Source organism: Montipora capricornis, chromosome 9, assembly GCF_036669925.1.
Source record: "Montipora capricornis isolate CH-2021 chromosome 9, ASM3666992v2, whole genome shotgun sequence".
In the NCBI taxonomy this organism is placed as follows: Eukaryota; Metazoa; Cnidaria; class Anthozoa; order Scleractinia; family Acroporidae; genus Montipora; species Montipora capricornis.
In genome coordinates, this window is record NC_090891.1 from 28,241,691 (window position 1) to 28,263,860 (window position 22,170).

At 42.6% G+C, this 22,170-nt stretch overlaps 2 protein-coding genes across 2 annotated transcripts in view; both read left to right on the forward strand.

Moving 5' to 3' along the window:
• The first annotated feature begins 6,850 nt into the window (after positions 1–6,850).
• Positions 6,851–16,401, forward strand: LOC138017494 (protein dachsous-like). Its single transcript, XM_068864564.1, has 2 exons — positions 6,851–10,504; positions 13,684–16,401. Exons 1-2 carry the CDS (start codon positions 6,851–6,853, stop codon positions 16,399–16,401), a joined length of 6,372 nt encoding a protein of 2,123 aa, XP_068720665.1.
• Positions 16,402–16,526: 125 nt separating this feature from the next.
• The window catches only part of LOC138017495 (WD repeat-containing protein 17-like), a 27,817-nt gene continuing 22,173 nt past the window's right edge, over positions 16,527–22,170 (forward strand). Inside the window, exons 1-5 of the mRNA XM_068864565.1 lie at positions 16,527–16,825; positions 17,949–18,048; positions 18,620–18,664; positions 19,573–19,625; positions 20,004–20,231. Coding sequence (XP_068720666.1) covers positions 16,527–16,825; positions 17,949–18,048; positions 18,620–18,664; positions 19,573–19,625; positions 20,004–20,231 — 725 coding nt within the window. The remainder of the gene's footprint in view (positions 16,826–17,948; positions 18,049–18,619; positions 18,665–19,572; positions 19,626–20,003; positions 20,232–22,170) is intronic.

Consider the following 22,170-nt stretch of genomic DNA (forward strand, 5'->3'; position numbering starts at 1 on the left):
ATCTAGCGAATTTACAGAATATATATCCACATGTTATGAAGTAATTAAAAAGATTTCAAATGATAACGTAACGTGATATAGCACATGAACGTGACATATGTACCGTATTTACTTCATTAACGAGCAGGTATCCCCGCCCCACCATGTGGTATCCTGTATAGCTACCATGTATATTAAGATCACGAAACAGACACACTGCTTTATCAAAAACATTTGTAGGCGCTGTTTGTTTTATGTTTTTGATTAAGTTGAAATGGCCAAAGACCAAGAATATTTATGAAGATACTACGTTGTGCTAACCGCGTCCGCTAACTGTAATTCCAACTACAATTGTAAGTCCGCTGACCGTGCCCCGTAACCGCGTCCGGCCCTCTAACCACGACCGGTTAACCGCGTCCTCTAACCGCGACCCCTAACCGCGACCTTTTGGCAAGACCGTGATCCCAACCGCGACCACTAACCGCGATTTTATTGGATCTGCTTCAGAAAGCGACTAAACGTAGAGTTAAGGCACGTTTTCCTGAGGCTTTGATTTTGTTGCAGGTTTCAGGCAATTCAGACAGATTGTACGAAAATGTTGTCTGCCGCCTAAAGTCGCGAAGCATTAAGGAAGGCCAGGTTAAAATCCGTAGTAAAAATGATGAGACCCTGGGTACCAGGAAGAGGCTTGTTGGACTTTAACATCCTGAAGCAAACATTTGTCATATCTTTGGCAGTGCTTTCTTGTAATACATGGAGCTTATCAGAATGGAGGAGACTGCTTTAGACCAAATCGGCTAACTCAATGTTGTACCCAATTCAAATCTCCCGGGTTAAGATTCTTTCGGTGTATTGTACTTGCCTTACAATGCAGCATTCATATTGAAGTGATATAGAAATACCTGGAATAAAACGTTTTGTTCCCAAAAGGTTTGAATTGGGTACAACATTGAGCTTACAATAGCCGATTTGGTCTATTGAAGTTCTCTTTGAGCGCTTTCCATTTGACAGAACTGAGTCCTTCCAAATGCCCGGTCTTGCCGGTCAGCTCTTCGACGTCTTCAAATTAACACACTTTGAGGATGATATATTCTCCTCCAGAAGAATGCAAGGGATTATCCTGCAAGTGTTCCTTCAAATTATTGCATTTCCTTTGCAAACTGACAAGTCTGGCTGGGCAATTCTGACAAAAGGAAAGTGCCCTTAAAGATTGTGACGAGCCCTAAGTACTGCACTCGACGCTATCAGTTGTTTGATATTTAACAATACAAATTCTTTGCTCTTACTGCGAATGGCGGGAGAGTAGATGGCGTTAATTAAACAAAAGATAGATAAGAATTTTAAATTAAGTCTTATCCCAAGTAAATGAAATAGTACATTTTTTCCGTACTTTAAGTCCATAATATTCAATGTTAAAGTGTTAAAATTTGGCGGTGAGATGGACACAATTAAACTTCACTGTTTGAATAAGGACTATTAAGTGAAAAGCCCATCTATTATGTTGGTAAACAAATATAGGGCTGTCTGCATAATTCCTTCACGTATGTTTTTTTAGTCGATCGTGTTTCTTTATGAAAAAAATGTGATATTAGACCATCTTCCATGTAAATTTGTGTTATTTCTTGCACCAAACAAAGAACAAAGAAATTTATGGTACAAGTAAGGAGAATGAACGTTTTGATCTTGCGAATGAAGGGGTTACGCAACCTGTTTTTTTTGCTCGAGCCACAAAAACGTCAATAAGTTTTTTAATGACAGCATTATTAATTTTCTTTTGATTTTAAAAGTCTAATTTATTTATCTCTGGTAAGACACGCAGCAAAACGGATTAAATTTGCTCACCCAAGAACAGATGAAAAGTAACATATGACCGTATATCTCTAATGGACAATGAACGGCCAACGAATTGAACTAATTTAAGAACAGGAAACACGTACTCAGGATAAAATCAAAGCCTCCCTTTAGAGTACCAATAATCCAAAATTGTGTTTTGAATTCTTAATTCAACAAGATGACAACTTCAATTAACGAACTTGTGCATTTTTCTGATGTGCAGTGCTTTGTCTTCCGGCCCTTCATCTGCGAAGAGAGCCTGTTCAAAGGCTACCATATAAACACCGCGGCGTATTAAAATTTCCTTTGGCAAGAATAACCTATTGCTGCACCGGCTGCTTTCGTTGTTGTGCTGGTCACTGCATGGTTAACCAATTATTGTTAATATTCAACCTCGCATATTACGTTTCTAGCATCCCGTTCGCGCCTCGCTGCCTATCTTCAGTCTCACACCCAACGTGTGCTCTCTTAGAATCATGAGTTCCTGCAAAGATAAATCCAATTTGAGGGTAATTGTGTTGACCACGTAATCCAAGGGACTGAAAATTGTGTGACCTTGCTGGTGGATTAGTGCACTCATAGTTGCTCTTCAATGAGGAATTTTTACTGTTAAAAGCAGCCCGGTATCTTCGTTCAGTTGCTCATTTGTTGATAGCGCTATTCACTGAACTGGGATATTATCCGAGGGATAACTCAACTGGTAATGAAGGATCAGTAGTTCTTTTTTTTTCCCGCTTCCCGCTGGGTGGCCTTTTATCGGTCGGATAGCCCCATCCTCCCTTTGAAAAACCGACATCAGATTATCGCACCTTGCGACTCACTATGACCTGTTTCAACCAGCTACGAGTAATCAGCCACTACTGCGCGAGTGACAAGAGCATGGTCGCGGTTGTTTGTAGCCTGCGTGGCAGGCGCTAGAAAGGGGATGGGAGAGGGGAAAATTGGGCGCGCGCGCGCGTTTCGCGCGCGCCCAATTTTCCCCTCTCCCATCCCCTTTTTAGCGCCTGCCACGCAGGCTAGGTTGTTTGCAGATTATTTCTCTCTTTTCTTTTCTCAGTTTATTTTCTAGCTTACCTCTATTCAACCTTTTACTCTACTTGTAGTGTTTTACGCAGTATTGAGTGTCAGAAAATACATCAAGTACATCTTACGCAGAGCATATGATTTAAAGTCATTAAAAATACTGTGACGCGTTGATATACAGTCCTCGATAAAATAATACTCGTGCTACATATTTAATATTTTTAATGATTCTCTATCCTTGTTGAAGCTCTGCAACTGTGTTCCTTTAAGGACTGATCCTTTCTTGGGGCGGAAAGTTCTGAAATTAAAAAAGTTACAAGATAATATGCCTTTTTTGTACAGCCAAATTTTCGCTGCAAGTTTGCAACCCCCCTGTCTCGTTCGTGAGAATTGACAAAAACACAAAGATCTTTTAATATCATAAAGTTTCCCAATTGGTTACTTAAAAGGTTTTTTTTTTGTGTTTTTTTTTTTTTGGCTTATTATGCATGCGTCACTCAAACTGTTTACCCTTACAGTAAAACAACTAATCACCAAACAAGAAAGCGGCATGGTCCAACTAACCAATCAGAGCACAGCGTCGGTTTTCACTCAGCAAAGTGACAGAGATTTTTCCCGCCACCTTATTTTGGGATTTCCTGTTGAAAATATCATTGCTTAATTGACCTTACTTGTGGTTGGCACACCTTTAAGCTATTCACAACTGTAGCCAAGGAGCCAATTAGCCAGGGACTCAACAACTCAGCCCATGGAGAATGGATCGCGATCGCGGTTTACTTTCGTGTGCAGCTGGCTGTGATCGTGAGACTAAAGAGGTTATTCAAGGTCGTGTCTTTCCCCCAAGCAAACAAAATCCGTTCGAATTTCTTTTCCACATGTTGGCTTTACAGTTCGTGTTCAGACACAACAATGTAGTGTGTTTTCAGTTTATGACAAAGCTTCCAGAAGCTCGTTTGTAGTTTCATGAAACCCTGTCTTAATTACTCTGTGGCTTTTGGATTCAACCAAAAAGGGACCGCCTTTGTTTTGAAAATCGATAGATTGGAGGAACACTTGTTAAAAGATCCGGAAATTAAACTTCGCACTAGGAGGTATCCTAAACTTCAAAACACCGAAATCGAGATCTCACTTTTGCGTGCGAAAGGTTTAAACTGTGTGACGTTTATTTTAAGAATCCCAAATTGGGAAATGAAAATCGCCTCTTTTTCTTTTGTCAGATATAAGTGAATTTTAATAGCGATGAATACTATGCTATTTCAACGGGGATAATGATTGGCCGAAGGAATGGAGAAAGACGTTGCATCACTCTGGACTATGCATGCATGGCCTGGGTTCCAGGACTGTTAGAGTTTGTTTGTTCCCTGTTCAACTCACGCTGTGAAACTAACATGTCTCTCGGCCCAAAAATTGTTCACTTTGCACAATAATTTTTATTATTGCTTTGCCGAAGAGTCTGTCCAAGTGAAGTGAACACACATGCAAAAGACAGAACTGGTCAGACCTTCCCGCCCAGCCAGCACTTGCGTCAACCTATATTTGCCATTTATAAGGAACTTTTTTTACAATCAGTTTCAGAAGTTAACTCATCAGTTAACTCATCAGTTTCATGAGTTAAGTAATGATCTTAAAGATTGGCGTGGGCAAGCTAACTTAGTTCAAAGCCGCTCTCAAAACAGAGGCTGGTAAATATTGGTAAAACTAACATTTTCATATTTCCTACTTTTTAAAAATTAAATTCCCACTTCTTTTGAAAATTTAATTTGTCAACCTTGCTAATGGGCGATAAAAGCATTTTTCCGTGATCAGATGTTTTTTATCCATAAAATGATTCTTTAATTCAAAAAACGCAATTAATTTTACGTGACAGTAAAAGGAAATGGGACACTTGTCGGAATTAGAGACGTCCTGGTGCGACCAAATGAGGATAAACCTATCGTAATCGTAACTTTATTAGTTGTCAGTAAAATATCTGCTAACTCTCCAAGAGACTTTCCTTTTGGGAGACTTCTTCTGCTGACTGTTTTCCTAAAAAAAAATTGTGTAATGGTATTTGCGATTTGTTGAATTTGATAGGCCAATATATGGACCTCGTGTAAGTACTCGACAAGAATAGGCATTTCTTACAAAATTAACTTCTAAATCTTCTGATTATCCAAGTTAAAAAAACGAGAGATTTAAGATTTTACCGCTATGTCATTTGTGCAAGCATACTTAAATTGTGTAAATTAATGCACAAAAGCGTTCTATGTGATACAATCTTCTTCCGATTCAATATTTGTCCTTGTTTTGTTCGAAATCATTCAAGCGCTGATTTCACAGAGATGAAAGATAAAAACTGCTCGAAATGTGATTGGGTTTACACAAAAAAAAGTTTTTTAACGAGTCGAAATTAAAATCGTCGCTTTCATGTAATGGTTTCTAGCGAAATCGACCAAACAGAGACTTTGTTTTAAAATTTTTATTCCGAAATCTCGTCAGTATTAATTAATTCTTTTTCTGTGTTCGATAAGTCACCCTTGTAAGAACCAGTATTGTAATTATTTTTTATCTCCAGTTGAAAGGAGTGATGATAATTAGCAATTGTGCAGTAGTTTTGCTTTTGATTGAAAATCGTGATGATCCTTGGTAGAGAGGCCATGCATGAAAAAACGTGCTAAATTTCATTTCTTTCCGTTAGACTCGTGTGAAAACTGAGAAAGTTGAATAAGCTTTGGTCTGGTCGCAATTTTTCATTTCAGAAACAAGTACAGGTGTTTTAGTGGTTAGTTAGGGCGGCTTCGAAAAAAATTCGGCTGATCGGCTAAAGGTCTATGTAGCTGACTGGCAAGCAGTTGATATTTTAGTGTTCAGATTTCTAAACGGCCACTCGCATGTTTCCGTACACTGGTTTTGCCGTAGATGGAGTTTGTGTAACATAGGGCATGACACGAGATCTTCTCTTAAAAGACGCCTTTGTTCCTTGCCAGTCTAATCTAAACACATTATGGAGAAATATTTCCCCCCTGGTGATGTTTGCATTTCCGCCGAAAGGCGAGAAGTAAGTTCTCGCGGAAGGGTATTCAATAAAATCTAGTTAATTAGCAACATGGAAATGTCCTTAAACAGATAGCAGGATAGTACCCAATAGGAATCATTTTGCTGACAGCTTTTGTCTTGAGTTCGAGAGTTTACAGCCATTTTCCTTGTCGCGAATTGTGACAGTAATAGCTTAACTATCAATATGCCGACTTGAGTAAGCACACATATTCGAGTGGTTTCAAAATTCTTCTTTCGTCAAGACATGAAGCAGACATTTGAATATTTGCGTTGTTAAACTATGCAACAACATTGCAAACTGATAGTGAAGTAAAATTCATTAGCACAGTCTGAGTCAACATAGTGCAACGGCCAATTCTCGTGGGAATAAGAGGGCCATTTTGACCAAAATTACGGTATTTCAGTCGAATGATGACGAATATTAGCAGTGCACCGTAGGAAGCGAAGATAATTACACTAAATCAAGCCTGTCCTCTTTTCTGCATTGAAGTATCAACTTCCAACTGCACTCCAATGGATAAAAGGAAATTTTAGAATCTTGAAAACTCATTTGGTTGCGACGATTGATCACGTGATCCGTATTTCATTACAACGCTGTCCGAATTGACTTTAAAATATAATCGGTTGAAGTGTATCGTCTGAAGTGGATTTCTGGCCATTGTAACCACCTTTTGAAAACTTCTTAGCTGAGGTACGAGGATTCTAAGGGAGGTCAACCTCGTGAACAACACCGTTCGGGAGAAATTTCATGGTTTGCTTGCGAACCTTGGCGTGATGTAGTTGTCGGTTGATGCTTTTGTTGATTGCTGGTGGATCGATACATGGTTGCTTTAAGAAAACGTAAGGCGAGGCGTTGGAACAATCCTGTATGAAAGTCTTTAAGGATATGCGTCGAATGTACGACATCTTTGTGGATTTATAACGCGGATTTCTTTTATAAAAGTGACGTGGTTTAGCTTGAAATCTTAACGAAAGCGTTATGGTTCATCATCGACCATGCGTTATTTCGAGGAATGTTTGCCGCTTTAGAACAAAGGGCTGCCTTTGGTACGTCGTGTTATTATGGACAGCATTTGTGTTTGATTTGCACCAACATTGCACAAATGCATCAGCAACAAGCCATTTCTATATTTCTGAAGGCTTACCCAAGGGATCTTTTGTCGGCAATATATCATATGTCGCCTTCAGTCAGGTGGTGGAAATCCATCCGAGTTCTGACTTAACCGTCGATATATCAACAAAAATCATCACAACGAAAGTTATCTTAGACCGTGAAACCGTTGCAAATTACCATATTACTCTATTCGATCTTTTTAGTGTCAAAACGCACACAGTTTTTATAAATGTGACTGATTTGAACGACAACACTCCGAGATTTTCTCAAGCTGTTTACGATTGGAAGTTCGACGAAGGACTTCGTGTGCAGCAAAACCTCAAAGCAGATGACGGCGATTTCGGCTCGAACTCGACGGTTGGATATTCAATTTTATCAGGAAACATTGGAGATACGTTTATGCTTAAAGAATTCACGGACAGAAAGGGAGCTTTATGTGCCGAACTTGTCCTTGCTCCGGGAAAAGACCTCGATCGAGAAACGCGTGACGCGTACTTGATGAATATTTCCGCCACTGATGGGGGCAATCCTGCTCGAGTAAGCTTCACTCTCGTCAACATTACAGTTGGAGATGTAAATGATCACAGACCAGTGTTTTTAAATACTTCGTATTCAGCAAATACGCTGGAAAATTCTGCAATTCAATCCTCGATTTTGCGAGTGTTTGCTACCGATAATGATATTGGCACCAACGGGGATGTGGAATATATCATCGAGCGTGGCTCGCACTCTGATCCTGATTACACTTTTAGTATTTTTCGTAAAACTGGCATTATAGTCAACAACGTCGTACTTGACTATGAAGACAAAAAAGACTACAATATTTACGTGAAAGCAGAGAACCCTGGCTCGGGCATGTTTTCGCTTGCTCCCGTCGCAATACATGTACTTGATCAAAACGACAATCATCCCGATATTCGTATCCAATTCGAGCGCGGTGGAAGGTACCAAGTTTTTGAGGACGCTCTTGTTGGAACTGTAGTGGTGCGAGTTTATGTTTCGGACAGGGACTCTGGAAAAAATGGTGAAGTTGATGTCACTTTAGAAGGGGGAAATGGTCATTTTAGTGTTCAATCTGATCCTGCCAATAATGTTGATGTTATTGCTGTGGCTAGGCACTTAGATAGAGAAACACAGTCAACGTTTGCCCTCAGGGTAGTGGCCAAAGACAGGGGCCAGCCCCAGCAAACTTCACGTGATAGTTTCATTCTAAATGTTGGAGACATCAATGATAACCCCCCTGTATTTGATCAATCTATATTTAATGCTGTGTTGTCAGAAAATGCTGCCATCGGTACACATGTTGTGATTGCTCATGCTTCTGATAGGGACCTGGGTACAAATGCGCAGCTGGTTTACAATATAAGCTACTCTCCACAAGCTGATCTTTATAACACGTGGTTCCAAATTAATTCATCTACTGGTGAAATACGCACAGCAGCGTTTTTGGATCGAGAGAAAGTCCAGCAACCTGTGCTGAACGTAACAGTGACTGATTCAGGAACACCACCCTTAAAAGCTAACTGTACCGTGTTTGTAAACTTAAGCGATACAAATGATAACAACCCAGTGTTTAGCAAGGATGTGTACTTTGCATTGATTGCAGAAAATGTAGCCAATGGAACAACTGTTTTGCAGGTTTCGGCAACAGATATTGACAGTGGCATGAATGGAAAAGTGCATTATTCCTTGGAAAAAGGACAGAGTCAAATTCCTTTTGTTGTAGACTCTAACACAGGAGTTGTATCAACAGCAGGGCCAATAGACCATGAACGTCTTTCCTCTTACTTGTTAAAAGTTGTGGCTATTGATGGTGGCTGGCATGAAACAAGATCTAATTTGAACATTTCTGTTCAAGATGTGAATGATAATTACCCAGTCATAAATCCATCAATTTATAATGTCAGTGTCTATGAAAACTTAACTGTTGGAGATGCTGTAACAACTATTTTAGCCAAAGATGATGACAGTGGATTGTTTTCACGCTTGACTTTTTGTATTTCTTCTGGGAACATAGATGGCATCTTTCATGTAAATCCATTGACTGGGTTGGTGACATTGCTCAAAGAGCTGGACAGAGAGACAAAGGGTTTTCACCAGTTTGAAGTAAATGCTAGGGATGGTGGTGGATTAAAATCTAAAAATACTGCTTTTGTACGAGTGACAGTATTAGACATAAATGACGACCCCCCTGTGTTTCAACCTGCCTTTTATAATTTCACCATTGTTGAAAATTCTCCTGTTCATTCGATTCTGGGATCTGTTTATGCCTCTAGTAAAGATCTGGGAGCAAATGCTGATATTTATTATTCAATCAGAAGTGGTGATGTGCATGGTATCTTTGCTATCAACTCAACTGGAACAATCTTGTCACAAAAAAATGTTGACCATGAAAAAGTGTCACTTTTGGTACTCAATGTTCAGGCGAAGGATGGTGGCAATCCACCTTTATATGGATTTGCTAACGTGACTGTCACAGTCGTCGATCTGAATGACAACAGCCCTTCATTTGCTAGCAACGAAGTTGTTGTTGATATTTTAGAAGACACAAAAGTTGGACAAGTGTTTTACAATGTGACAGCAAGCGACCCTGATGGTGGGTTGTTTGGGCAAGTACATTACACACTGCTCTCCAATCCAAATGACACATTTCATCTTGATCAGTACACAGGTGCTCTTTCTTTGACAGTCCCCATTGACTTTGAGGGACATATGCCGCAATACACAATCGTAGTCTTAGCCAAGGATGGTGGATCTCCTGCCTTGAATGATACAGCCACCTTTAGGTTTACTGTTGTTAATGTAAACGACCATGCACCAAAATTCACCAACGCCACCTACATTGTACATGTCAATGAAATGATGCAGGTAGTTGCAGGCGGAACAGATATTCTGAAGGCTGAGGCAACAGATGCAGACAGCGGGAGCAATGCTAGAATTTCATACACCTTCCAACCTGGTGTAGATACTGCATTATTTGGTTTGAGACCAAGTGGATGGATATACATAAAGCAAATGCTGGACCGGGAGCAGCAGGAAGTTTATCAACTTGGTGTGACTGCAACAGATCAGGGAAATCCGCCCAAGAGGTCAAGTGCCAATGTGTTGGTTAATGTTGATGATTCTAATGACAATGATCCTAAGTTTATTCAAAAACAATACATTTTCCTTGTCAGCGAGAATCAGGGCAACAGAACTTATGTTGGCCAAGTGTCTGCAACAGATTCTGATGCGGGAGTCAATGCAAAGATTGTATACAGTTTTGTGTCTGCTAGTTCTCCTTTTGTGGTTGATTCCGACACAGGTGTTATAAGAACTGATAAAGTGCTGGACAGAGAGGTCAAGTCATCCTATGATTTGATGGTAGAAGCTCGTGACCAGGGAGCAGTACCTAGAAAGGATAAAGCTACTGTTACTGTGGCTGTACGTGACTTGAATGACAACAGTCCAACCTTTAGGAATCGCAGTTATTCCAAAGCAGTGCGTGAGGATGTCCAAATAGGATCTCTTGTAATTAGGGTAAGGAAGCAATATTTGCTTGCATTTAGGTGTATTCCTTCTGAAGTTTCCTCAGCGTGCTATATCCGGATCACTAAACATTGATATCCAGCTGCATGTAAAAGCCATACATGTTAACCCTTTCACCCCTGAGGGGCTCCCCATTGACGAGTAAAATCGTCTGGCGTTAGACAGAGTAAAATCTATAAGTGTCACTATCAGGAGGGAAAGGGTTAACAGGGACATAGTCTTGGAGTGAATCTAGCTGTTGTTAACCCTTTCACCCCTGAGGGGCTCCCCATTGACGAGTAAAATCGTCTGGTGTTAGACAGAGGAAAATCTATAAGTGTCACTCTTAGGAGGGAAAGGGTTAATGAAATAAAGGTATACATTTGAAATGAGGGTTTTAGATAAAAGGGAAAATTGATCCTCTGGCTTTGGACAATTATCAACTTGTCATATCATTGAAATTGTAGAGTTAAGTTCGAGGATCACGTCTCCCTTTCTTCATCCGTAACCCCCTGCTTCAAATATTTAACAATTATTCTACGGGGGTGCGCTGGATGTGAAGTGATAGATAACGCGCCGAGTTGGTTATTTAACAATTATTTCTTGAGCGCGCGTTGGATATGAGATGGTAAAAGCCGAGTTGGCTGTAACCAGTCTCATATCCAACAAGCGCCAATGGAATAATTTTTTGAATTCCTTAAACTCCAAAAGTTTGGAAGTACGAAATACGAGCGAAAAACTCGGAGAAAATCCGAGCAAAATCGAAAAAACTTGATGAAGATGCGATGTTGTGTAATACCTTTTATTAAATTCTCAACCTCGGATAATGCATTTCGCGTGCTCTGATAAAAAACTTTTTTTGTGGAAAGTTTGGATCAATTCCGACGTTTAGAAGTACGCGAAAAGGCAAGAAATGTTTTTGTGATGAGCCTGCGTCTGTCTGACAACAAGGTATTACACAACATCGCATCAGTTCTCATCAAGTTTTTTTCGATTTCGCTCGGATTAGCTCGGTTTTGCCGCTCATATTTCGTACTTCCAAATTTTTGGAGTTGAAGGAATTTAATAAAACAATTATTCCATTCGCGCTTGTTGGATATGAGACTGGTTATAGCCAACTCGGCGCTACGCGCCTCGTTGGCTATTTACCATCTCATATCCAACGCGCGCTTATGGAATAATTGTTAAGTAGTCAAACAGACACAGGCTCATCACAAAAACATTTCTTGCCGTTTTGCGTACTTCCAAGCGTCGGAATCGATCCGGACTTTCCACAAAAACGTTTTTTATTTCAGCTTTATTCCTAGAGAAATTTCGCTTTCTGCCAAAAAAAAAAATTAGTTTAGCAACGCTTAGCGCAATCATTTACCATATAAGGTCAAAGTAAGGTATATGAGCTGATAACCGAGATTGAATGAACCAATCAGAGTACGAGAAATGCATTAACCAAGGTTGAAAATTTAATACTAGTGGAATAATTGTTTTATTAAAAACTCCAGGATCAACAACTCTTCCACTAAAGCATCGATTTCTGCCTCGGTCAATTCCGGTCCAAAACGGTTTTTGTCGGCCATTTTTTCTCATAGCTGCAAAAATGTTTTCAGCTTGTTTCATTGCAGCAGGTATATGAACTGATAGCCTGTGTCTGGCGAGCCATTGAAAATGCAGGAAATCTGATATCCATAGTTCAGTTTCTAATAAGTACACTGATTTCATTCATTGGCCCTTTCACGGGAACATGTGAGTCGAAATTGGTTTCTTTTGACCTACTCCCAAATGAGAGGCTTCGTAGCTCAGTTGGTAGAGTATTGTATCCTGCTGCTACCGCCGCAGCACTGTGTCCCCTCCTCAAAAGCATTTGCTTTGATTTGCCAGCGTTAATTTGTTCATTTCAGTTTACAGTATCCCCAAATTAGGCCATTTCCGAGTTCATGTCTGCTTCCTCTTCAACGCGAGTCCAAGTGTGAGGTTTTTTGATGGTAATTAGTTCTACTTTACATATGAATGAAAACCAATTTCATAAGAAAAAAATCCGCACTTAGTCTCGCTTTGAAGAGGAGGCAGACATGAACATGACTGCTCCAGCGGGCATGTACTAAAACCAGGAACACCAGATCACCGGAACACCGGAACACTCCGGAAGCAACCCAAAACCCTCAATTTGGCCTAAAAATCAACTTAAGGTCTAGCTTGGCCTAGGGTTAGCCAAATTGAGGGTTTTGGGTTGCTGAACAAACCCTCAATTTGGCTAACCCTAGGCCTAGCCTAGGCCTAGGATGTTCCAGGGTGTTCCGGAGTGTTCCGGTGTTCCGCGGTGTTCCGAGGTGTTCCGGTGTTGCTGATTTTAGTACATGCCGCTCCAGCGCTAGAAGACTAGATACTTAAATAAAGTTCCTTTCCTTTTCTTTTCCTTTTTTCAACAATAAAAAGCCGTGATGAATTAGGACTAGTGAAGCATAGGCTAAAATCCGTTTGAATAATCGCTTTTTAGTTATCTCTTTTATTGCGTTCGAGGGGGTGTCAGTTCCTGGGGATGTCCCTCGGCGTATCGATCGTGATGCCATATGATTGCAGCGTTTGGACGCCATCTTGTTCTGGCACAAATAACCTCGGTCTTGCGGCTTGCGCAGGGGAAGTCAAGTCCTGTTGGACGGGGTTAATAATTGGATAGCCTGTTCCAGCCTCCCAGGTAGTCGGGAAAACGAAAACAATCGCGTTTGAAAATGAGTTGGGGCTTGGGCTGGGGCCTCGCCTCGACCCAAGCTCCCACACGTTTTTCATACGCAGTTGTTTTCGTTTTCGCGACTACCAGGGAGCCTAGAACAGCCTAATACTTGGATGGGTGACCGTCACTCCGTTTGGCTATCCAGCAAGGAGGGTACTGATATCCCACAAAACTGATGTTGCGTTATAACACATGCATTTTATAATTGTTTTTTATTAGTAAAATTATTAGCAACAAGATAACAGTCAAGATACCTTCATTTCTGAATAAATACTAGAAAAGGGTACAAAACGATTCTCCGCAAAACGACTTTCAAATGCCTCGTCGATAACAAAAAAGGAATCGTATGCACCTCACTGATCCTTGATTATTGCTAGTATATGTAACAGGGCATCTGTTCCATACCATGTTCTATGGATATTCATTCTGGAACGCACTAATTATTTCTGCTTGTTTCCTTTTTTAGGTTGTCGCAGACGACCCAGATTCTGGTGAGAATGGTAAGATCAGCTACAACTTAACAGGCGGTCATATGATTGGTAAGACTGCCATGTTCACTGTGGACAGTCAAACAGGCGAAATAACAACGGCTACGACATTGGATCGTGAACAAAGAGACCGATACGTTTTGTTCGTTGTGGCGGAAGATCACGGGTCGCCCCCGAAAGACAACATCGTCATTGTTACTGTTGATGTGTTGGATGTGAATGACAACCCCCCTCGCTTTGTCAACAACAGCTTCTTTGTGGATGTTCCGGAAAAACTCCCAATTGGAACTGTAGTGACTATCGTGACAGCCAGTGACATTGACGCTGGGAACAATGGACAAGTTCGTTACACCATTGATCAAGGTAACGGCGGTGGTTACTTTGCCATCAATGACACTTCCGGTGTAATTAACCTTGTGAAGCAGTTGGATTACGAACGAAAGAGAAAATACCAGTTGAGGGTCGTGGCGAGTGACCAGGGACAAAACAAGCAAAGCAGCTACTTGTTTGTCACGGTATACGTGTTGGATTCCAACGATAACACACCGATATTTAACAAGAACCCTGTCACGGTACCCTTGCGTGAAGGTGTTCCTATCAACTTCAACGTGACAACAATTACAGCCCACGATTACGACTCTGGACAAAACAGTTGGATTCGGTATTCAATCGATTCTCAGCCTCAGCCTCCGAAGTTTAAAGTTAATCCGACGACAGGTGTGTTGCAGACAATCGGAGCAATCGATCGTGAGTCGGTAGATGAGTACACTTTAAATGTCCGAGCCACGGATCAAGCCTTTTCGGAATCCGAGCGATTATCGAGTACCCTGACAGTGTTTATAATTGTACTGGATACGAACGATAATAAGCCAGATTTTGTGTCGCCTGGCCGAACGTTTGTATTGGAGGACGAACCTATCGGTTACCCTATCATCACTATTACTGCCATCGACCAGGACTCCGGCGATAATGCGCTGATCAGGTACTCAATCGTACAGGAAGACAGTAATAAATTTTTTCTCGACCCAGACTCTGGTCTGCTGAAGCTTCACGGTGCATTGGATTACGAAACTAAAACCAAGTATTTGTTAAACATATCAGCCACAGATTCAGGTTCTCCTCGTCTGACATCTTACCAGTCGCTGACTATAGATCTTGTAGACGTTAACGACAACGCGCCACAGTTTAACCGAAGACTTTTTCGCGGTGATGTCTACGAAAATGAGCCAGTTGGTATCCCTGTGATGATGATTAGCGCACATGATCTTGACAGCGGCTCAAACGGTGCCTTGAGCTACAACATCCCAAGGGGGGAGGTTATGCCGAAATTTGTCATTGATGCGGCTACTGGGTTAATTTCCACAAATTCAACGTTGGACCGCGAGGAGATGGATGCGTACTTTCTCACTGTTTACGCCAGTGATAAAGCATTTCCGTTCCGTGTTGCCACCTGTACGGTGAAAATCACTGTCCTGGATAGGAATGACCACGCCCCAGTTTTTAATCCGTCCTGGTTGAATTTAACCGTGATGGAGAACCGAGCGCCATTCATGTTTCATGTGATGACTGCGCAAGACCCAGATATCGGGCAAAATGGCCGACTGAGGTACGCTATAACAAGTGGCAACGAAGATAAGAATTTTGCTATCAATGAGTTAACCGGAGAACTTTTGACTACAGCCGAGCTCGACAGAGAAAATATACCTCGCTACGATTTACTTGTCACGGCCAGCGACATCACACCTCCGTTTTATAACTCCAGCGCTCACGTGACAATATTTGTTGGTGACGTCAATGACAACAGGCCAACGTTCCTTCGAGCTTCTTATGACATCAACATCCGGGAACTTACACCAATCAACACGGCTATTTTCAACGTAACAGCTGTTGATAGCGACCAGGGATTAAACGGGGAAGTGGTTTATTCCTTGAGCAACAAAACCTTTAGCGTCTTTCGTATCGATTCCAAGACTGGAGCGATCTACACCCAGCAACAATTCGACTTCTCGGTGACTCATGAGTACACGTTCAACTGTTACGCTACTGATCGTGGTGTTGTCTCCAGGCGAGACTCAGCGGAAGTTAAGATTTCTCTCATTGACGAGAATAACCACGCGCCCGTGTTTCAAAAGCTACCCTATAGCAGCCAGATCCAACCTTCGGTTGTTCAAGGAATGCTTGTTTTAACGGTGAGCGCGTCGGACCCAGATTCCGTGTCAATCACGCAAATGACCTACCAACTCGTCGACAGTTCTTTATATTTTCAATTGACAAGCTCTGGAGAGCTACGAGTCAAAAAAGGCGTTACATTGATACCGAATGGAACTTATGTTCTTAACGTATTAGCAGATGATGGTGGTAATCTCACTGGGCGAGGAATCGCGGAGATAACCGTTGGTCCGATCACGGATAATCCCCCAATATTTGTAAACAGCACCCCTGCGAATGTCTCCATTTCCGAGAACAGCCCGAATGGTCAAGAGGTCACGCGAGTGATAGCCACGAGGTCGGGGAGTTCAAGTGGTATTGTTTACAGTATCATCAGTGGAAACGATGACAACGCGTTCATTATCAACCGACAAAGCGGTATCGTGGCAATTGCAAATAAAGCAGTTCTTGACTTTGAGAGAATGCGTCACTTCCGGCTTCAGATTATCGCCTCACTCGAGACCTTTCGTCACGCAATGCCTACCTGACACTAAACGTGAATTTGCTGGATGTGAATGACAACAAACCGTTGTTTCATCCTGCCAATATTTCTGCCCAACTAGCCGAAGATGATGCACTACTCTCTAGTGGTTTCAGCGCAAGGACCGTGAGCATGGTAACTGCAACGGACAGGGATTCTGGCAGCAACAAGGAAATATCGTACGAGATTGTTCTTGGGAATGTCAAGAACAAATTCGCCATCAACTCGCAGACGGGTGTTTTATCAATCAACGGTCAAATTGACCGCGAAGAGCGTGAATTTTATGACCTTGTTGTCAAGGCAACTGATCAGGGTAGCCCACCCTTGTCCAGTTCAAGTCACGTGTTTGTGAATGTTGTCGACGTTAACGACAACGTTCCATCATTCTCTGGACCTTACACGGTGAGCGTCGATGAAGACGTCAAAGTGGGGTATGTCGTGAAGCGAATCGCTGCTTTAGACGCAGATGAAATGCCAAACTTGATTTACTCCTTCAGCAATGTTAGGGACACTGAAAGTTTGTTCCCACATTGATCGTTTATTTCCGATCAGGCCGTCGTACTGTTTTAGGGAATGCCCGTGATTTTCGAGTCAGACTCTGGTTCCCTATGCTTTGAAAATCAATGTTTTCTGATGGGAAATCCGTACCAATCCCAGACCACCCTGACGGTGAAACGTTATTTTCGGGGGGGGGGGGGGGGACGATAGTAAATCGACAAACGCCCGGGAGTTCTGAACAGCTCGTTACCAGGCCACCATTGTCTGAGGAGGAAACAGCCACCGGAACTTTCATCTTTGCAAGGTCAGCGCCGACGACCAAAGATAGCGGCACCAATGGTGAAATCACTTACGCTGTTTACCAGTGGTATCCAGGAGTTCAGGATACGACGCAGGAACACGGCAGTTATTCTACACAGCGCCTAAGAACGATTGAAGTCGGCCCACAGGAAATCGTTATTCGTCGTCATGGTTTGTCGGCAAACCGATACGTGTGGTCCCTCCCTCAACGAGCCTTTGGAATGTTAAGATTTCAAGATCAGCCAGAAAGCCGAGGTGTCAACCTGCCGTCGTACGAAGCGAGCATTCCCGAGGACACACAAACCCGGAGCGGAAGGTGTCAGAGTCCCGGTGGTTCCGGAATTCATTCCACGGACCGAGAATAGGCTTTACATACACGACAAGGACCATCAGTCAGTTGTTTCCGAATTGGGTCGCAGAACTGGAATCATAGGCAAGGTGAACAAAACTAGGTTCTGCACTACGAAAAGGACAAGAAGTACTTGCTGTAGTCGAAGCTAGAGACGACACCACGAACAACGAGCGTTGTTGTCGGTGTTAAATCACTTATCACCGACCTCCTCTGCGTGAACGATAAACCGGCCGATCTTTGATCCCAAAACTATACTCTCGTAGAGGTCCTCCGATAAGACGCATCGATTGGGAAGTCGCTTCTACGGAGATCACTGCCACGGATAGAGACTCGGGCACAAAAAAAACGGTCAAGTGGTCTTATTCTATTATATTCGGGCCAAATGATTAAAAATTTCTTTTAAGCATCGATGAGATAACCGGCGAGGATAGTAACAGTCCAAGAAACTGGGACTATGAGAATATGAAACGGAACATTTGCTTTCAGTGCAAGCTAAAGGACCAGGTAAGAACGTCATTTCTGTGAGTGTAAATCATTTCTGGAAGTGATACCGGATACTCGGGAAAAGTTATCCTAGGAGACCTTGCGTATACTCGTTCTAAACTCACTCAACCGTAGAGGGAAATTGTGAGCTCGTGCAATCTTCGAACGGAAGTTTTGGGGGAAAGGAAAGGAAAAGAGAACTGGGATTTATAGTGTCTACCGTTAATTTTTTTAAGTCCCAATCAGTAAGCACCTATTTTCGAGGTACTACTGTAATATTGTTTCAAAGTTCAAAACGTTTAAAGTTGTTCGAGTGGTACTATAGTGTTTCAAAGTTCAACGTGTTTTTTTAAAGGTCAAAGTTAAAAGTTCAAAGGTTAAAGTTTCAAAGTATCACGTCTCCCTCTCCTGGCCCTCTTCTCCCAATAGAATGCCTTGCATGGGGAGCACGCCCCCCCCCCCTCGGTTAACTCAAATGATATAATCGGCGCCCTGCGTCGGCATGCACGCGAATGAGAATAAAGTAGTGGAGAACTTCATTCAGTTTGTAAGCCTTCTATTGAAACCACTTTTTGTGTCTATTTGATTGCAGGTCTTCTCGCGCATTAACAAATTTTTGCATCCGTTATCATCGGAGGTCAGAAGATTTTGAACGACAAACAAACCGATCGTTCGACATTCTGAATCCGCAAAATGTTGTCAAGTGGGAGGAAACACGCGCCCGTCGGGAAGCAATTTTATCAAGTCCTGGCAAGTCGATTGGACTCGGGGAAAAAAAAAAAAAAGGAAAGTGCAAATACAGCCATCACCGGTGGACAACTGGAGCAAAGTTGTTTATTATTGATCGCGGGACTGGCTGGCTGAGTTACCAACGCTTTCTTTTTGATTACGAGACGCAGTCCTCTTTCTCCTTGGAGGTGGATGCCGTTGATTCAGGAATCCTCCACGTGGACAAATAAAATCAACATTACCGTCTTTTATAAAGAGCGTAGACCGAAAGTGTGAGAACCTGCTTTCTGTTAAGTCAGGGACTACTTCATTTGACCTCCCAGGTAACGCCAAGATTGGGGACGTCGTCGGCCAGGTTAATGCCAACGTGACAGCGGACCGGCGGCGAAGAACGGTGTTGTTACCGGTTACTAGTTTGATTTCAGCCAGTGTGGAAGGGTTTTGGAATCAAACGCCACCTCGGGTGTTATCTTCGTAACAAGTCGCTCGATGAAGTGAGGAAATAACCGGAACACGAAGACAGTGTGGAGCTCAACGAAACGTGATTTCGGGTAACGAAGGGCTCAAACGAAACCACCAATGTAAAAAGTTGTCGCGCTTAATATTCGAGCCGATAGTGGTTAAAGCCCGGCTCCAAGGTCTCGGCCACCATGTTCGAGCTGAGGTAGGAATCGATTTGCATGTCCTGGATGCCCGACCCACTCAGGAGTACAGATGGTGGTTACAGATGGAATATCTGGGGGTGCTTTAACGGTTATCATCGGCCCGTAGCTTCCGTGGGCTTTAGTTATGTTGATCGTTCTTTTGTTCTCATAGTGGCAATGTCACAAACGAAGAGAAGAAGGCCAAGAGATCAGGCCTAATTCTCGGTTCGGGGTTCGATGGCTCGTTCGATCCAATCGCTTTTCCATCTCTCAACGGGAATGTCATCAAATGGAATCATCGGTTGACAAACGTATCCAAACCGCGTAGTCATCTCTCAAAGAACGAGCTCCTTTAAATGGGAGGATGGCGACTCACCCACGAGGGCGAACACGCGATTCGTCGGACTCTCCGAACACGTGCATCTAGTGGCGAGGGGTCTTCAGAAGGCGTCGACTTCGAGGTCGACAATCCTGGCAGTACTCGTCAAGGGAGACGTCGGAAGTCGGTGCTTCGGGGAAGGAATTACGTGGAGAACAGTCGTTGCGCCAGGACTCAGGGCATCCATAAAGATTCAGACCAAGCTTCTCATACTTACCTATCAGTGATACGAGCAGCGTTTTGCGTGGCGAGGGCCTCGGCATCGACAAACGATGGGAAAATAGAAAGAATGATCGATCTGTCTTGGAAGTCCGAGAAAGCCTCCATGTGTTCGGTGAGGAGGGGGGTGGGGAGGCTGATGGTGGAGTTGATGTCGGAAATTTGTTGTACGCGCAAGCTCTCCGAGGGTTGACCGATGACGAGGATGAATCGATTATTGAAGGCATACGACCGTTCGTTGCCGAAGGACACGATCACCTTCTTACGGCGGCTCGTTGAGGCTCGAGTGTGGAAGTCTGTGAGGAGGTGACCGGGAAGTTACCATTGGGATCATTTGCTTGAATGGGGACCCACAGTTTCAAACACTAGCGGACCCGTTTTTTTTGGAAATTGGGGAAAATGAAATGACGACTTTTTTCTCCACCCAAAGAAATATGAGTCTGCGCTTGCTATCCAGTCGAGAAGCAAAGAAATCATCCGGCAGGAATAGTAACCACAGATATGTTGTCATCGGTTTAGTTATTTCCCCGATCTCCCATTCGCCCTCCTACTACGCGGTTACACTTCACCCGCCATTCTCTCCAAACTTTACCCGGCCATTACCACTTTAGTGGACTCGTTCGCCTTAAGTTTCGCCCCTTGATACGGGTGCGTCGACGACAGAATTTACTCCAGCCGGGTTACCACTCCTAAGTCGGGGTCGAGGCACTCTCTCTACACGTTTTACAGTTGAGAAGAGACATGCAACGATGGATCGAATTCAGACCTAACACATTCAGCGTCGATATCTGACAACGAGTCCAATCTAGAGATCGATGTATCAGAGAAATTTGTTATTCCGGAATCTTTTGAAAGGAATCCTTGAGCATTCCAGATTCCCTCAGTACTAGCAGGCTTCATCGTATTGACATTACGGAGATCAAGCGCGCGCTTTTTTGTCAGCCAGGACGGAAACCGGAGGAAAAAATTTCGCATGCCTACCAGCAGTTGTCTTATATTTTTTACACTAACCGGCTTTATTTATAGGGCAAGCACTTCTCAGGGCAAATGAAAGCACTGTGATTGGCGGTTTGCGGCGGTATTTTACAGTATGGACTATTATTTCCGGATTTATTTCTTCTCTCTCCCGGGAAATTAAATGTTGAGAGAAACACAAAAAGTTTTTAAAAAGTGGAATTTATTTTTTCTCGTCGCAAACAGTACACTTATAGCAAGCGGAATTTAGTGGTTACCGTTCAAGTGTGCTGTGGGAGGCGAAGAAGATTAGCTAACATTCACAAAGAGGAGAAACTGTCCGTTTCGCTCAAAAAAACATGCCATATAAAAAACAACGGTACTAACCTCCCATTGGTGGTTTGCAACCAATCTACAGAGGCGCGAACCTAAAGGAAGCGAATTTTAAAAGAGCAGTTGTTTTCGTCACATCAATATGGCGGACGATGACGTAACGTGAAAACCAATATTTCCCAGTACGGCGCTCACGCTCGGTTATTTGTTTTAAAAGAGGGTGGTAATATTGAAAAGATACGTCGCGATATAGGTGTGGTAGTGTCAGGCAAATGAAAAAAAAAAAACCGCAAACTTACGGTTGTGGTCTGTGGGCTCAAAAAATGTCGCGTGCTTCATCTACGTTGTTATGCATGACGCGTTACAATAATCGTGCTTAAACATCAAATTGAAAGCGTTTCGTGTTAAAAGTACAAAGGAATCAGTGGGGGCGAATTTCGTGAGATTTCTTTTGTATTGATGAACGACGATTCTTTCGACAGCATCTCATTTTTGTAGATAAGTTAAAACGGCTGATCTCTATTTTTGTAAATATCTAAGTAACGAAATCGTTCAGCCCAGTAGTTTGTTCTTTGATTGCTTATATTTCGGAACGTTATCGAAATATATTGTTGATAACTTTATTCTACTCAAGCTGAGACAGAGACGGTTGTTCCGGCGGCTGTCCACGTAGTAGGAAGGTTTGTATTAAAGAAATAAAAACGTTTTTTGCGTGCCCGAAAATATCGTTGCAGTTGTAGTTGTTCATTTACATGTGAGGGGTAAATAGCGGTGGGGTCGAGTTGATCAATGATTGGTTCGCCGATAAACTATGATATGTAGCTATTTAATAGCTAGAGGGTATGGTATTTAAAGTGGGTCCCGCGGTATACCATGCTTCGAGGC

What these genes read in the sequence shown, in the direction of transcription:
- LOC138017494 (XM_068864564.1), top strand. Translation starts at nt 6,851, where the DNA reads ATGGTTCATCATCGACCATGCGTTATTTCGAGGAATGTTTGCCGCTTT. An exon ending in TAGGATCTCTTGTAATTAGG is followed by an intron (nt 10,505 to 13,683) that starts GTAAGGAAGCAA and finishes TTCCTTTTTTAG; the next exon opens with GTTGTCGCAGACGACCCAGA.